Below are 12,457 nucleotides of genomic sequence, written 5' to 3' on the forward strand. Positions count from 1 at the left end.
TTTCAGTGTTTTGATAATTAGGCTAATTAAAAAATTCCCTGTTTTATATATTTTCAGTAACTTGTCCATTGCTGTTAAAGGCAAAATATATTTATATGTTTGAATGATGTACTTAGCTGCATTAGTTAGCTAGATCTAATTAAAGCCTGCTAAATGCCCAGCATAGTTCTGTGTTTTTTTAATATATTTAATCATGTTTAAAAGATCAATATCAGTGTTCTAGTTTTGTAGATTGGGCATGGAGGCTCAGTGCAATTGCATAACTTGCCCAGAGTCATATTGCTAGTAAATGGCTCAAATGGAATTTGAAGCAGGCAGATCTTTTTCCAAGTTTGTTCTGTTAGTCCATCATGCCTAATACACATTGGCCTTGAAAGTAAAATGAAAAAGACATAACTTATTCTGTGAATCATAGACCTTGGAATATTAGGGCTAGAATAGGACAACCACAGAACAGTGACAACATACACTGTCCTTGGCTCCTTACTTTTACATTATCTTTTGCTGTGCAGCTTCTTTATCTATGGGCTAGTTAGTTGAAGAAAAAAATACATGTCACCACTTAAAGAAAAATCAGGTTTGAAAAGATGATGCCTTTAATCACATGTCCAGTAAATGTCAAACATATATCCAAAGTGGATCTTATTTCCAACCTAAAGCAAATGGTTAGATTTCAGCTGCATAATTAGCCACTAACTGTAATATGCACATTTGTAATAGTTAATGAGCAACAATAAAGAAGAGTATGATTACTGTGACGTATGATATTTCTCTTATGTTTCTGATAAACAGTTTTTTCATATCTGTTTGCTGTAGGCACTAGGGTTTGGAAAAATTTTTCTTAGGGAAGTTTCACACAGAGGTGATATTTTATCTGGGTCTTGAAAGACAGCTAAGTGTTCATTAGGTAGAGGAGTAGGGAAAAAACATCCTTGCTCTAAGAAACACAATGAACAAAGGGTCTGAGTTGGGAAAAATGTGTGGTGAACCAAAGAGGTGGTGAGTAGAAACCATCCCTATTGCGTGCACGCACACACACACATGCCCACGCACACGCACACACTTTCTTGCATATACATTTCTCCTATTTTTTGCAAGAGTAATTTGATTCTCCTGTTTTCTACGTGTTGTTTCTTTTAAAATTATATTTGGCATATAACACTGTGTAAATTTAAGGGACAATATGTTGATTTGATACATTTGTATATTATAATATGATTGCCATTGTAGCATTAACTAGTTCCTCTGTCACATCACATGATTACCATTACCTTTTTTGTCGTGGGAATAATTAAGATCTAGTCTCTTAGCAAGTTTGGTGATTAATATAATATTGTTGTCTATATTCACTGTATTGTGCATTAGATCTCTAGGACTTATTTATCGACTATTTTGTACTCTTAAACAACATCTCTCCTATTTCCCCACCTTCCAGCCCCTGGTAACCATTATTTTGCTCGCTGTTTTTATCAGTTCAGATTTTTAGATTCCACCTAAAAGTGATATTATATAGATCTTCCTGTTTTCTGATCTCTCTCCCTAAGTGTTCTCTCTTTGCACAGCAAAATGGACAATAAAGTATTTTTCTAAACAAACCAGTTTCTTACCTTTATTATTTTAACATAATTAATATTTTGTAATATTTAATATTGAATAATTCTCAAAACATCTATTAAAATAAATTTATCTGCAACATTAGTACCTGTGAAGGAAATATTAGATATAAAAATAGATATAAAAATAGAATACAGGACTTTGAGGTATTGATGGTCTAATTGTGGGGCTGGAAGGTGGGGCAGGAAAATTGGTATATCTTATAAGATCATACTTTGTCCTTTGGTTCTCTGGCCTATTACAGTACTAGGACTTGATTCAACTAATCCTTAAATGTCAGCATATGAATTCCTCTTCAGCTCCTTTTCTTTTACAAAAGTGCCTCTAATAATATAATTTATTTCTTATTCTCATTCTTTTGTCTTCCATGTCATTGATTAATAGAATGGATCTACAACGTCCAATTACTACATAGAATACCCTCAGAAAAACTTAAACAAAAAATGTTGAGGACCAGTGGGTTTTTTTCCATCCTAATTCCCATAATTAAATTGTCCTTGATAAATGCAGTGGGGAAAGTTGCTGTGCACTGGCACTGGCTTTTGAACTTAGAGTTTGTCTATCTATTATAATACAATTAAAAGATAATAGGGTTAGGGCTCTTGATTCAATAACAAGACACATATACTGTGATGGTAGTGGGTTACATAATTCATAATAAATCACTGAGAGGAAATGTGCACATCAGGTGTCTCACATGTTTCCATTTGGTGGGTCAGAGTTTAAGGAACTAAGCTGTAACTAGAGAATTCAATCACTGCTTGAAAGGCTGCTGCTGCTTTGCCTAAGGATGGCTCTTGCAGGTTTCTGGCTGATGATTTTCTCAGTCAATGCCCTGACTTCCAGCTTGAGTTGAAATGAGATTATTTACAATTACTAGATATTTTAAAATACAATTTTGTTGATTGTGATAGGAAAATATAAAGAATAAAATAAAAATTTTCACTAATTTTACCACCTATATTTTGACATATAACCTTACAGCTTGTTTCAACGCATATATATATACATACACATATATGGGTATATATGTATATAAAAACACATATATATTTAATATCTCTCTGATTAATGTGTCTATTAACAAAATCTGGTATAATAGCATTAAAATATTATAGAAATTTCATTTGCTATACTTAAAATATATAGCTAGAATTTTATAAACTCTTAAAGAACATGATTTTTAATGGCAACATCATTTACTATTGGCCTTTTTTCTGATATAGTTGCCGTGTGAGATGAATTTTTGTTGCTTCATTAGAACTAGCTTGACTATAGGTACAGTTCTCATTTTTGAATGGTCATTTGCTCATACACTACTTTTGTAATGACTTCCCATTGGAGGATGACTACTTGAGCAACAGCTCGTTGTTCCATTGAAATCAGGCTTTATTGGCTTTATGAAATTCATGGGCATTTCTCTAGGTAAAGCAGTCCTTCTCAGAATAGGTTAAACTCTGATAAATTGGGTAAGGAGTGGGTTTGGGGTTTGTTTGTTTTTTTTATTTGCTTTTTGTCTTTCTTTTTGTTTTGCCTTAATTATAGGAGATATGTATTTGGGCCATATCCAGGAAACTCTAAATCTAAAAATGTTTGCAGTAAGACCATTTGCAAATTTGGAATAAATAATTATAAGGAAATTAGTCTTTTGGATGGCTGCCAAAAGAAAATTGGCCAAATAGTGATTGGCTGTACAGAGATAGGGTATCTGTGAACTGAAAACAAAAATAAAGAAAAAACAGAACACAAACACACACAATAATTCTGAGTCCAGAAGGGGGAAATGCTTTGCTTTAATTTGGGAAAGAATAAAATAACTTATTCCCATGGAAACCAAACCATTTCTCTCTTTAACAATGAAAAAACACAAAATTAGACATATGAACTACTCTTTAAGATGCAGATTGTTTTTAGTTAAAAAAAAAACTACAAAGCAAATGGCTTTAATAATACTTATTTTATTTAGCAAGAGTTTATGCAGTAAAATATCTTATTCTCTTCTTATAGAAAGGCCAAATCACAAGCTGGTGAACTAAACCAGGAGTCTTTGTTAGCTAATTAATCAGGTGGGGAATGATCTAGTGGAGTAAGATTTAATGGGAGTATGCTTTTTCTCTGTATTTTATGTGATAGACTTTTCCCTTGTGTGTAAAAATATTTCTTTCTGTCAAATTTTCCTACATAAGCCTCCAGTTTCCCATCTAAACTGCACGCCTTTATATTTTCATAAAAGTCAAGGTTTGTGAAACACATGTTAAATAGTTAAGGAATAAAACAGCAAGTACAAAAATAGTAAGAGTTAATAAATTAAACATTTTAAATCATTTAATATATAATCAAACAAAATGAACTTGGTAGATACTTAATTATTTTCCCACTGATTCAATTAGAATTTTATTCAGCTTCACATTAAGCCATGATTGTGGCTTAGTCAAAAAGAGATTTATTTATTTCATTCAACAAGAATTCCAGGTATAGGCATTTGAGGGCTAGTCTGGTAACTCAATTATTCCATTGAAGAAAAAAGCTAAATCTATCTTCCTGTTTTATCATCTTTAGTGAAGGATGTTCTACATGCATGTTCCAGAGTAATAAAAGAAGAAAACAGAATAGACAGGGCAAGAAGATTTTTGCTTATATCTCATTGGCAGAACTATGTCAAGTGGTCATCTCTAGTTGCAAGGGAGACTGGGATATTTCACAAAAGCAGGAAAGGGAAGGAGGGCTTAAAAGGTTGCTGAGTGAATGAACTTACTGTATCTGTCACCTTCCACCTCTCTGAGCATTCTATATTTATACACAATATTTATATCTTTCTCTGTACTTTAAATAAAATGAATTCATCCTCTGTCTTCCAAGGCAGGTAATCCCCAAATTATATCCAGTTACTGTATTTAGCTTGAAGTCTAGGATCTTTGGGTAATCTCTCCCTCGGCTACAGGTTTGGTTCTTTGTGATCCTTAGGTCTATACACTAAAGACAAGTCATCTTCTTCTAACATTCCCAATGTATTACTGTGGAGAGAAAAGAAAATAGGATAATAGCAATTTAAAAAGATTTATTCAGTAAGAGGGAACGTAGAAAATATATGACTGGGTTTCCCTGGTGGCGCAGTGGTTGAGAGTCCACCTGCCGATGCAGGGGACACGGGTTCGTGCCCCGTTCTGGGAAGATCCCACATGCCGCGGAGCGGCTAGGCCCGTGAGCCATGGCCGCTGAGCCTGCGCATCCGTGCTCCGCAACGGGAGAGGCCACAACAGTGAGAGGCCCGCGTACCGAAAAGAAAAAAAAGAAAAAAAAAAAAGAAAATATATGACTCTCGGTGGTACATAGCAAATATAATAGAGTCCTGCTGGGTGGGTTACTCAGGACTTCCTGATGCTAGCCAATTTGGCAGGCCCTGGTACTTCTTTCTTGGCGAATTTCTTTTATCTTTTTTCTCCAAATCCTTGGTTCTACATCTGGGGAGACCGTCCTTGACCAATGTGCCAATGCCTACTAAAATGAAAGTAAAAGAAAGAGGGCTCCAAAAAGAATTAAGAGGCATTGCATATCTATAAAACCATAAATTGGGACCATCCCAGGAAATCCAGGTAAATGGTTTTCCTAGCTGGGAAGAGATTCAACTTGGAGTCCATTTCCTTTCGCTGTGAGTTCAAAGACCCAGAAATTACTTTAAATACAGCTGTAGTGAGCCTGAGGCACATTTGGAAATACCATGCTCTGGAAATTTTACCAGGCTTCCAGGAGGTGAGTTTCAAGACCATTTTATGAGTAATCACATCAGCCTGGAAAATGTAACTTGTTGCTACTGACTCCTTTGTTCTGACCAATTCCTCACACTTAACGTAATGGCTGCTGCCTCAGCCCCTGCAAAACTGCATGCCAAGGTGCAACACCATTGATCTGATCTTTGCCACTAAGTTCCCCTTCATTGTCACTTAGAGATTTCCTAAAGGAAAGTGTTTGAAACACCCTGGGGCAACAGTTTTGTATGTTTTTGAAGTTGCACTCAGAAACCTCTGCTTGTATACATACATTTTGTATACAGGAGCAGCTGGCTGTTCTCAACCCTGCAAGGTTCCAAATTATGATATTCTCAGTCAATTTATATTGCAGGACACAAGCAGAGTGAGCCTCTGCTTGTAGGTAAAGGTAGCTGTGCTCCCTTGCATCTGTGCTTAGAGACTGTCTAGCTCTAGTTTGAGTGCATCTCTACCACAGTACACTTTTGAAAGCAGCAAGATTTAATAAGCACATGCCAATATTCTGAATTTTATTCCTACCATTCACGCTAATAAAAAAGCTTCAGTTGGCATGTGGTCACAGTTCCAAAGTATAGCAAGCAACAGTTTGACCAGCAGTTTCTCTACTGCATTTCAAAATGCATTAGCTTTCGAGCCTGAGGTAATTAAATCTTCACTGTTTGCCCTCATCGTCTCCTCCACAGTCATTTTCACATTTTAAGGCCTATTATTGAAGCTCCCTTCATTCTTTAAAAATTATTTCATTGATCAGTATTCTTAGTTGCAAACAACAGAGTCTACTCTAGTTAGCTTACACAGAAAAAAAAATTATTTCATAGACTCTTAGGTCACTCAGGAATTTTTGGAGAGGTCCAAATGCCCACCTCTAAATCTACTGTGCAGAAACAATGTTCAATTATATCATGGGGTTTCTTTGGAGAAAACATCACTGCCACCATTGATCGATACTTTGTCCCTCAGGACTGAATACTGGAGACTCTACAATAAAGTACAAAAGACCACCACTAGTGTTGCCGAAAGAGCAAAACCCCACAATACAGTCACTGGCTCGCTTTGCTCAATTTGAGTTCAGATCTTGCTTGAATGCGGGTCAAATATCTGGACCATAACTACAAAGGAATCTAAGAATGTATTTGATCTAGCTTGTCTTGAGAAGACGAGGAACATAAGGAGAATTGCAGCCAAAATGGAAGGAGAGTGTTTAGAGATGCTGGGCATCCATATGTGATGATTTGATTTAACAATGTCTTACATGCTTACAGGGATTTTTAGCTTAGCAATCGGACTCTGTGATATCCACTTCCTCAATACCCATTGCAATTATGATATTCTCTGTAAGGTTACATCTGTAAAGTTATCTTTGTGGTACAGAATTTTCTGAGCATGGACATGTTGTCATAGATAACTATTGCAAATAAGAAATATACCTTAGATAAAATATCCCAAAGATTTCTGATCCATATTTGATTATGTCCAGTTCAATTAAAGGAAATAGAATTGAATGGGGTAGGATTTTCTCTTATTAACATTACTTAACTATCATAACTTTTTTTCAATATCCCTGATACCTGCAACATCCCATGGGTGGAATAGTCTGTGGGAAATCTTATTTACTATGTAATATACTATGCCTTTCTGGCTTAGATAGATTTAAAACAAGTTGCTAACATCAGATGCCATTTAGAGAAGTTATCAATGGTTGTTAACTTATCCACATCTGTTTTCAGTGAGTGCCATAACTCCACAGATCGAATCAAAGTCAGAGTGTGGGATGAAGATGATGACATTAAATCCAGAGTGAAGCAACATTTCAAAAAGGAGTCAGATGATTTTCTGGGACAAACAATTGTAGAAGTGAGGACCCTGAGTGGAGAAATGGATGTCTGGTACAATTTAGGTGACTGTCTTTATATCTACTTGAAAACTGTTAAATAAAATTCCAGAATATCTGTGGAAGGTATTATATTCCTATATAGGTAAAAATAACCCATGCTTTTCTCGAACATTCTCATGGACTTCAGGCAGTTTAGTTTCATTAGAAATTAAGGTGATAATTATTCAAACTCTGTATTATTGAAAGATATTGGTAAATTTGAGATGAAAAGAGAAAAGTCTTTCTAGGAATCAACTGGGTGTCTTTTAGGAGAAAAATTTCCCATTCTGAATTTTTAATTCATAAAGTATAGCTTCAAAAAACTTTGCCAAATGTATAGAAAATAAATAACCTATGACTTAATAATGTCTGACTTATTTCCTTTTAGTCCCTTAATGAATTTTGTCAATAAAGGAAAAGTGTATTTTGGATATTTTTCAAAGATGATATAAAAGTAGGCTTTAGCAGGCAAAGCCAGATACACATGTGGGCTTCTGCTTATTCTGATGATGAAGATATTGAGAATATATTTAATTGGCATGATTTTAAAATGGAATTTTATTATGGAACCAAGAATTGAATAAAGATAAGTTTTAATTTGACTTTTACTACAATTGAATAATAAGCTAGAATCTTCAGTGCTGACTTAATAATAGTAAATATATATGGATCGCCTCATTTTCTGTAAAGGCCGTGATCCAAAATGGCTTTATCATATCATCTGAAATGTTTTAATTAAATTTTTAAGGTCTGGTTGTGAATCTAAGAAAGGTTTACGTAATCCCAGGATTACGAAGTGTTTCCATTTAGGATACCAACTTATCTTAGCAAATTAAAGAGTGCTTTTGACTTTTTAAAAACCTACGTACTTCAAGTCATGTAATATTTGGCACAGTAAAGGGGTAATGCCACAAAATTAATGAATATCTGAATTATATAATAATTTAAAGAAGGAGAGATATATAACTTATCTGAACATAGATGATTCAAGCTAGACGAAAAACTCGTTATCAAAAAATATTTTATTTTGAGGAAATCTTTAAAGAAAATTGGTGCTTCTCCATTATTGGCATAGAGGTTTTGCTCCACTTATAATGATAATCCTCCTGTATCTTGTTTATACTATTAAATAACATTATATATGAAAACAGAGATGTTAGGCAAGGGTAAACTTCAGGGCATTAACTCTGCACAGTACTCACAAGTTGTGTTTTAAAGAGGCTTGCCTACGTGAGTTTTTGTTCTTGGTTTTTTTTTTTTTTCAATAAGTTAACATGTTCTTAAATTGAGGGAGTTAGAATTCAGAACAGAAATTCCTCAAATTATTCATTTGACAAAACGTACAAGGGTATATTTAGTTTGCAAAAGAATTTGAATGTGCTTTTAATAAAATCTGCCACCCAGCTCTTGTGCAGAAACAGTCCTTCAGTCTATGGAAAGAAAAACATGATGCAACAAACATGGACACCTTTGCCTGCTCATCCTCAATTCATACTTTTGTGCTGTCATTGCTGATGTTTAACCTTTAGGAGGAGAGAGAACAGGTCTTAGCTTTGTATAAAATCCCACAGTGGGTTCCATCCCCATTAGTGCCATATTTTCATTCTTTGTACAATGTTCCTCCTTCCTCATTACTTAGAATTCATTCCACCATGCAGAGGAGGACTTGGCCAAAAGTCCTAGGCATTTAAGCAGAGCCTGTGTCCCATGGATCCATTGTGATGATGGTAGTTAAAATGTTCCCCTGTGATTCCAGGAAAAGGTCTGTGACAAAAAGGTCTCAGGACTTGACTTTCTCTTGGCTTCAGCAGAGAACTTCAGCATTTGTTGAGAATCAACGATCTCCCAGCCAATAGGAGAAACTCTCAAGATCCTGGCAGTCCTAAGGGAAGAATCTTCACAACACAATGACTATTAAATATTAACGATGAAAGTCATCAGACATTCCACAAGAAGAAAGTGGACTATGTGATTTAACTGTATCTTATTTGGCTAAAAATACAGTTATGCTTAGAAAAAGGGGTAATTAAAGAAGTCTTCACCACTGACTTTGTATCGCTCTATCTCTTTATCTTTTGTTTTTGAGATGGGTCAGCTTGCTTCTTTATGTGTTTCATCAGGGAAGTAGGTATCAGACATAGGTCTCCTACCTACATTCACACCCTAGGAATTTTGTGACTATGTTTTTCTTTCTCTCAAAGCTACTACTCAGTTCATGTTAGACACACGTGCATACACTTATACACACATTATTAGACTGAATTGGCTACATACTGATTCCATTCAAAGAAAGAGTGAATCTAACACATAAGTAAACACAGGCTGTAGGCTGTAGGTCTTCATGAATCACTGACAAAGAAACCTAATAACAAATGTTTTTGTTAGAGCTTTGACTCATTTTTTCAAGGACAGAAAGAAAGAGTGGGGCTTTTAGATAAAATACTTTCCTGATTAATTTTTTCTTTTAGTTATTTTGCTTTTAATTTCCCAAATAATTAATTTCATTGTATAAACTGATCTAGTACACAGAAATTTATATCAGAATGGTGGGGTTTTCTGATTGAGCTTTTCTATTTGAAATATTTATATCACAGTTTGACAATCCCAGCGACATATTAGGCACATTATTTTAAATTGTATTTAGCAGAATCATTATGGTTAATCAAACCTGCTCTAGAAAAATGGCTTTTAGCAATATAAGCCCTTTTTTAAAGCTTTCAAGAACTTGTATAAGAAACATGATGTCAAAACTGACTGGCCAATTACTTTTTGCTTTATCAGAGAAACGGACAGATAAATCAGCTGTGTCTGGGGCCATTCGATTGAAAATCAATGTGGAAATAAAAGGAGAGGAGAAGGTTGCTCCGTATCATTTACAATATACATGTTTACATGAGGTAAGTAAATTGAATTGTATTAATAACAAAACCTAGGAAAGATTGTATTGTTTATGGATCATGCAACAAAATAATTGTTTTAAAAATAGAATTGAATTAGGTTTGTAAAATTGTCCCTGAAGTTCTTACTCTATACTATAGCAAGTGATGTGCTAGGGTATCACATAGCCTATGTATTACCCCCTGAAGAGAGAGCTGGTTGTCTTTTTTTTTTTTTTGCGGTACGTGGGCCTCTCACCCCTGTGGCCTCTCCCATTGCGGAGCACAGGCTCCGGACGCGCAGGCTCAGCAGCCATGGCTCACGGGCCCAGCCGCTCTGCGGCATGTGGGATCTTCCTGGGCCAGGGCACGAACCTGTGTCCCCTGCATCGGCAGGCGGACTCCCAACCACTGCGCCACCAGGGAAGCCCGAGCTGGTTGTCTTTGAATGAGATTTAGAACAAACATATGAGGCGGCTTCCAGGGAGGAAGAAGATTATTAGAAAGCATTCATTGAAGAAATAAGTCATGATATTTTGGAAGCATTTTAAATATGTAGTACTTTAATAATGGAGGAGAGGGTCCAAATCGTGATAGTTTTGGAGAATTCTGAGTAAGTGTTCAGATTTTGTTGAAGATTTAATTAGGAGTATTATCTATTAAATATAAAAATTCTGACGTTGTAGCAATGGCTTTGGGGAGATAATGTAATTAGCAGTAATTTTGTCTTTCTTTTTCTGAGTACAACAGAGGGCTTTATACATACTGAAGCCTCCTCCATTTTAACTACCCTTTACACAAACACATCTGGGTGGCAAGTATCAGAAAGTAGTTTTCCATCCATGGGTAGTAGAGAATATACTACCCAAAAGAAGGAGCCTGGTTGGCTTAGAGAGAGGTAGAGACCACCCAATTTGAGTCAAAAGGGCAGATTCATCAGTTCCCATTTGCGCCTCAGTGTAAATGCACAGACAGATAATCTTGGCCTTTATTATTGGATGCTTTGCAACTGAGAGCTTAGTTAGACATGTCACCAGAGCTTTTCCCTGATACAAATGACACATCCCATGTGTCAAAGAATATGAAGTGAAGCTGAGGAATATGCCTTTTCCCATGTTCAAAGGGTACAGAGGAAGTACCTTCCTAAGAAAGAAAAAGATAGCCGGGAGAATCTTTGCCCTTTGTACATTATTTTTCCTAAATATATCTATGAAAATGTATATATGTAATTATTTTCACCTCCATTTTACTAAAGAAGGAAATGAGGAACAGTATTTAAGTCATTTACACATTATACAGTCATTAGATATAGAACCAAGCCTTAATTTCCTGACTACAATATAGCCAGTGATAATCTATCAAGAAGGGTGGTTCAGTTTTTAGACCAATACCAATAAATCCCTTGAACTGGCAGGATGGGGAGCCAACACTGGCCTTAAAATGTGGGCAGAGATTTAGGATCACAGGAACAGCATCATGCTTTGTTTTTCAGAGTCTTCTGTTGGCCCAAGACACAAAAAGAAATGAAATCCAAGAAAGGGTCCTTCAGTGACCCAGGCTGCATCCATACAGCAGTTTCTCAACTTCTTCGAAGCAGAAGGGAATTCTTTGTAGTGATCTTTTTCATTACAAAATTCTAAAAATATTTATTTTCAACCTGAATTCATTGTCATGACTCATACCATTTTGCAGCCAAAGTCCTTTAGTATTATTTGCATACCTAGATTCTGTATTAACATAGCCCAAACACATTATTCATCCAGAGCTTTATAATTTACTCAGAGCCCATGAATGCAGATGATGTTCCAGAATGTAGAAATGTTTACATGAAAAAACATTTACTTCCTTCTAAAATGATTTGGTATACCTGAAACACTTAAATCATTGATTCCGTATAAACTTAGACAGAAATAAAATCAAAATTTGTATAAAGATGAGGTACGTTAGAACGAAAATCTGAGACATTTCTATTGTTTATAGATGCTGATGAAACATTATATGCAATTATAAGTATAATTTACTGAAAGTTACAGTTAAATATATCTGGCCTAGTCTGAGGAAACTGAACATTTGAAAACCACTTACTTTTAGAATTTGTTCCATTACTTGACTGAAGTGAAATCTAATGGTGGAGTGAAAATCCCAGAGGTCAAAGGGGATGAAGCCTGGAAGGTTTTCTTTGATGATGCCTCCCAAGAAATAGTCGATGAATTTGCCATGCGTTACGGGATTGAATCCATTTATCAAGCTATGACGTAAGTATTATAGAACATTTACATGATCAAAATCTCTGTTGAAATCCAAAGGGGGAATAGAAAGAGTGTTCA

The 12,457-nt window shown here is 35.4% G+C and overlaps 1 protein-coding gene across 1 annotated transcript in view; it reads left to right on the forward strand.

The window, feature by feature from the left end:
• UNC13C (unc-13 homolog C) overlaps positions 1 to 12,385 on the forward strand; it is a gene marked incomplete at its 3' end in the record, with an annotated part of 264,465 nt that extends 252,080 nt beyond the window's left edge. Inside the window, exons 10-12 of the mRNA XM_007461915.1 lie at positions 7,109 to 7,278; positions 10,036 to 10,151; positions 12,222 to 12,385. Coding sequence (XP_007461977.1) covers positions 7,109 to 7,278; positions 10,036 to 10,151; positions 12,222 to 12,385 — 450 coding nt within the window. The remainder of the gene's footprint in view (positions 1 to 7,108; positions 7,279 to 10,035; positions 10,152 to 12,221) is intronic.
• Between the last annotated feature and the right edge of the window lie 72 nt (positions 12,386 to 12,457).

This window comes from Lipotes vexillifer, unplaced genomic scaffold, assembly GCF_000442215.2.
Source record: "Lipotes vexillifer unplaced genomic scaffold, Lipotes_vexillifer_v1.1 scaffold283, whole genome shotgun sequence".
NCBI lineage: Eukaryota > Metazoa > Chordata > Mammalia > Artiodactyla > Lipotidae > Lipotes > Lipotes vexillifer.